The 5,000-nt window shown below is 50.2% G+C and overlaps 1 protein-coding gene across 1 annotated transcript in view; it reads left to right on the top strand.

The window, feature by feature from the left end:
• Positions 1-5,000, top strand: part of LOC122261096 (uncharacterized) — an 18,743-nt gene that overhangs the window by 12,128 nt on the left and 1,615 nt on the right. The window contains exon 6 of the mRNA XM_043028602.2: positions 543-5,000. This exon is cut by the window's right edge and continues 1,615 nt beyond it. Within this exon, the coding sequence (XP_042884536.2) occupies positions 543-5,000 (4,458 nt within the window). The remainder of the gene's footprint in view (positions 1-542) is intronic.

Below are 5,000 nucleotides of genomic sequence, written 5' to 3'. Positions count from 1 at the left end.
GTAGCCAGGAAAAGATGTTAGTATTTATTATGATCCCAGTTGAAGGAGGCAGTCTAAATATGATGTATGTGCAAAGTGATGCTAATTAGCATTTGGTATGATGCCATAGCTACTCAACTGTAGGGATAAATAGCTTATAATTTCAACAAAAGTAAAAATGTTGTAAGAAACAGATCTGACTCCATGAACCATGCCTGGTGCAGAAGGGTTAACCAGAAATCTCACTGGACCATTAGCCCCTTACGGCTAATGTTTTGACCTAAGGTGGGGGGGTTACCCAGGACTAACTCAGTATCTAGTGTATTTATATCAGCATCTTGTGACTTGATAGTGTTGGGCAATGAGAAGGACCAGATTAATCTGAAATTTGACAGTGAATAATCACCATTGAAATACCATCCATCTTCTTTTGTAAATGGACATATTTTACCTTTTCCTATTTCATGAAGTAGTCATCAGCTAGTGAGATGAATTATGATATGTTTTCCAAAGTATGAAATGTGATATATGCAAATAATCTTACTCTATATGTATATTTACAGACTGAGCCCTTACAGCTGCTCTACCGAATATACGAGAGAGCAAGTAAGAAAATCAAATTGGATCCTGACACCTTCAGCAAGGATTCTGGCAGCATGTCTGAGGACATGCCCAAGCTGGAGCCCAATGTGGGAACAGGTGTGGGTAGTATCACCTCCTCTGACTCGGCGGGCAGTCTGACAGACTACCGGTGTGCCCCGTTGCTGCAGGCAGTAGGGGTGCTGGGCTACCCCCTGCCTCTCAAGAGTGAGCCTCCCCCGGAAGCTCCTACACCATTGTCGTTCGCCGATGTTGCCTCAGAGGTGGCCCTTCAGAATGAAGGTCCCCGGCTAAGTGCGGCTGTCAAGCAGGAAGATGCGCCGGCTGCTAAACCAATGGAAATACAGGCTAATGAAAAGGAACAACCTGTGCACACAGTGACCAATTCAGTGAGTGAAACAATGCAGGGCAACAGTGAGGGTAGCAGTAATGATGTGGGCAAAGGGCAGGGTGTGCTCCACCCAAGTGATGGTCTAGGAGGCGGTGCATTGATGACATACACGCCAGGCTTCCCTGCACCCAGTAACGGTGTCAATGTGGGGATTGCATTTGTGCCAGCAGAGATGGCATGCATGGCCCCGGCAACGGTCCCCTGTGCAATAGTCCCCAGTGAGGGCTGCATTCCAGTGAGTGAGAACTGCATTTCCGGAGGTGTTGAGTTTCCTGGGGGGGCAGGCAACACTAACACACAGACGCAAAATCACGCCAATGGGGGCGTGAGAGGGGCTGGCGGGCCCAAAAATTGGAGTGGCTTGGGACCTGAGATGGAAACTAAGTCAGGAACCAGTGATGTAATAGTGCCTAGGGAGAATAAGGAAGAGAGGGAGAAGAAGAAGAAGAAAAAGGATGCGGAGGAGGAGGGAAAGGAGGTGCAGCTCAAGATAAGTGAGTCGGGAGTGATGAGTGTGTGTGGACAGGACACCACAGTGGAGGGTGTCATCAACTCTTTACAGACAGAGGCTTGTGAACTTTTGTCAAAGATAGAAAGTGGGTCTCTGGGTGAGGACTTCCCAGTGAAAGATGTGGTGAGAGACCAGAAGCCCTCTAGTGATTCTAGTGCTGAGAGTAAAAAGATGAAATTGAAGGAGGCTCACAGATCAGGGGAAGATAAAGGTTCAGTGAGTAATGAGAGGGTGAATGCTGACAGTGCAGGAGAGGTAGGAGATAAGAGAGTATCCCCTGGCCATGAGAGTGGGCCAGATCTTAATCACAAAGAGTTAAGTGGGGCTGGCAAGGATGCAAAGGAAGAGAGGACTTGTGACATGTCCAGAACGGATGGAAGTGCAGAAATGGGAGCTAAGGGGAAGCCTGCAACTGAGACTCGGGAGAAGGCATCAGACAGGAGGTCCTCAGATGTCAGAAGGTCTGTTGAGCAGCAACAGCAACCAAACAGTGTGAAGGAGAGCAGTGGCAATGGCAAGGATGGTCGCTCAAGCCACATACCAGCCAGCCTGACTGCTGCAAGTCTGGCCAACCTCAACAAACCGCACTTGAAGGCAGGGACATCAAAAGCCCAGATGGAGGAGGACACCAAGACCAAGGAAAAGCCAAGTAACAATGGTCTCAACACCAAGAGGGAGGGTAAGCAGGAGCCAGCAGCCAAGACCCCAGTCGGAGGCTGTCGTAAGTCATCGCAGCCGTATGGCTACAAGACGCTCAAGACACCCCCCAAGAGCTGGAACCCAACCATCTCTAGAGTGCACTTGGTGGCAGGCAAGTCGGCCATCAACAAAGGCAACCACGAAGCCCCCCGAACAAACAAATTCTTCAAGGTCCGCAATGCTTCTCGCTTTCTGGGCAACCCTAGCACAGGAGTCAGACCCTTGTACCCTGGGGCAAATGAGAGCAACAGCTGTGTGAAGCGCACCCTTGTTTCCAAGCTGGATCCCAAGGTTGCGGGACCCGTGACAGTGACAGCAAGTAATGATGTGAGTTTGTCAAGCTTCACGTCGGCAACCACAGGCACCACTTCCAGTGTGTCTTCCGTTCAGTCACTGGCCTCTTTCCCAGCCAAGGTAACTGCAAGTCCAGGAGGGGCGCTCATGGTCACAGCAACCACCAGCCAGGTGACACCTTGTGCTCCGCAGAGCAACATTTGTACAACAGTAGTGGGAAGTCAGAGTGGAGGTTCTGAGGCAGACAACACTGTGGTCACCAGTACCAAAGCTCCCTCTACCTTGCCTGCGTCAATAGCAAGTGGGACAAAGGAAAGTACAAATCAAAGTTCAAAAGTCTGTTTTAATACTAATAGTTTGGCAGAGAACAAATCTGAGAGTAAAGCTGCCCATCACAACAATGGTAAAACTATTACTAACAACAAACCCCCAAGCAATGTCAACAATTCAGCAAACAAAAATGAGAAGAAGAGTCAGCAGACCTCTCACAGCAACAGCCCCAAGCCAGAGGTTAGTGGGGAGAGTGCAACCACAAAGGCGGACTTGAAGGTCAATTCAAGCAGTGCAGTCATACCAACACGAACCACAATCACACACCCTGTCTCCAATGCACCTGTTATGATGCAGCAGAAGGCTGGGGGTTCAACCAGCATAACCACATGTATCACACAGGTGAAACCAGCTACTGTCAACTCTCTAACAATTTCCAATACTGTCCACCAACCTCAACAGCATCTGGCCATGGCAGCACCTGCAGTTGGGGTTGGTATTATACCCTCTTGTGGGGTGACCTTTCCAACAGCCATTGGCAACCTGCCCATGCCATGCCATACCAGCTCTTCCATCAGCTATCCAACATATCCGTACATCTACCAAGGCGCAGAACCTATCAGTCTTATTCCGCCTCATCCCTCCACCTCTTTTATACCGACATTCCCCACCTGCCTCCCTCACAGGCCAGCGCTGGGCTCACGAGGAATAGGAGGAGCCAAGATCATGCCAGAACTGTCCCTGCAACAGAACCTTCTTCCAGTGCTGCCTCTGGTGTCACAAGTGTCCCCCCAAAATCTATCGCCTCGACCCATGACACCGCCTTCACCCAGGACTCCCACTTCATCATCGCAGTCTCCCAGGCCGTATCCGGCCCAGTCTCCCAGACAGTCTAGTACCAGTCAGTCCAGACCTGTCACACCACAGTCCCCCAAGCATTGCCAGTTGGGGAAAGCAGAAACGCAGCACGGAAAAAGCAGTGGAACATCTTCGTTGGCTGGGACACAGTCAGTGAAGATGGGGAGCACTCCTGTCCAAGGCATGCAATCTCTCTGGCCGGGCAGTTGTCCGAAACAGGTGACTGGGCCTGGCCAGGTGTTTGCTTCAACTCAACCAAGCCCCCAGTCCCCAGGTCCTCCTTCCTCCACCTTTGCTGCCATGAACACATCACTCAGACTGAATGCATCTGTACAAACATCCAGCTCTCATACCTTAATCACTCCAAAGACTCAGTGGAGCTCTGTTAATTCTTCTAAACCTGTCGTGCCTCAGTCCTCTAAAGCTCTGATGGTCAGTCTGCCGGGACTGTCTAATGCCCATGGAATGCAGACGACCATATCAGATACAAACCGACCACACACTCCACAGTCCCCTAAGTCCCCTCGACCCCAAACCCCCCAGTCTCCAAGGCTGTCGAGTTCTGCTCAGTGCACAGTGCCACAGGGAGTAGCCAAGCTAACCAGTGCTGTTGAGTCCCCTAGACCTCACACCCCTCACTCCAGATGTTTACCCAACCTGCCGCGCTCACCCTCACAAACCAAGAATGGCGGGAACAAGGAAAAATCTCATGTTGCTGAAGGGCCACCAGGCAATAAGAGGAGTGAGGGGTTGACTAATGAGGTTGCAATGAGTTCTAGCCCGAACCCTCCTGTGATAACACCATCCATTACCCTTGCTCCAGCTGAGACTACTGTGACATCAGGAGCCGTGACTCCCTCTTTAGCTAGTTCATTAGGAAACAAATTCATCCTCCCTCAAGGAGCGCAAATGACACTCCCTCTCCCAACAAGTTTTGCATCTCTGTACCTTGAGGGTGTCGCGAGCACCCTGCCAGTCTCCCTGGCCAGTCCAGGGATGTCTGCAGATTTGTCGGGTGCGACCCTGTCTCCGTCATGTAACACGTCCCTCTATATTCCCTCGAGTAACATCTCTAGTACGATGCCATTCATACCATTTAGTAATTCAGCCCAGTTCCCCATACCCACATGTGCCACAGTCTCCGTCTCTCAACCCTTCTGTCTGACAAACACCACAGTATCTCCCAATTTACACCCGTTGAACACAAAAATGCCTGCAGTTCCCTTTAATAATACACAGTCTTTAAAACAAAGTGGTTCAAGCAGACTGTCAACAAACAACCTAGCAAACATTTCATCAGCTGTTCCAGTGCAGACTATTGGCAATTTTATTGATACAGTTCCTGTAAGTAGTTCAGTGATGGGGACATCACTCACACCTTCAGGGGCATATCTGCCA

Source organism: Penaeus japonicus, unplaced genomic scaffold, assembly GCF_977035675.1.
Source record: "Penaeus japonicus unplaced genomic scaffold, GWHDUDI00000001_assembly GWHDUDI00000010, whole genome shotgun sequence".
Lineage (NCBI taxonomy): Eukaryota > Metazoa > Arthropoda > Malacostraca > Decapoda > Penaeidae > Penaeus > Penaeus japonicus.
Note: the sequence above shows the minus strand (reverse complement) of the source record. Positions and strands in the feature narration are given on the sequence as shown.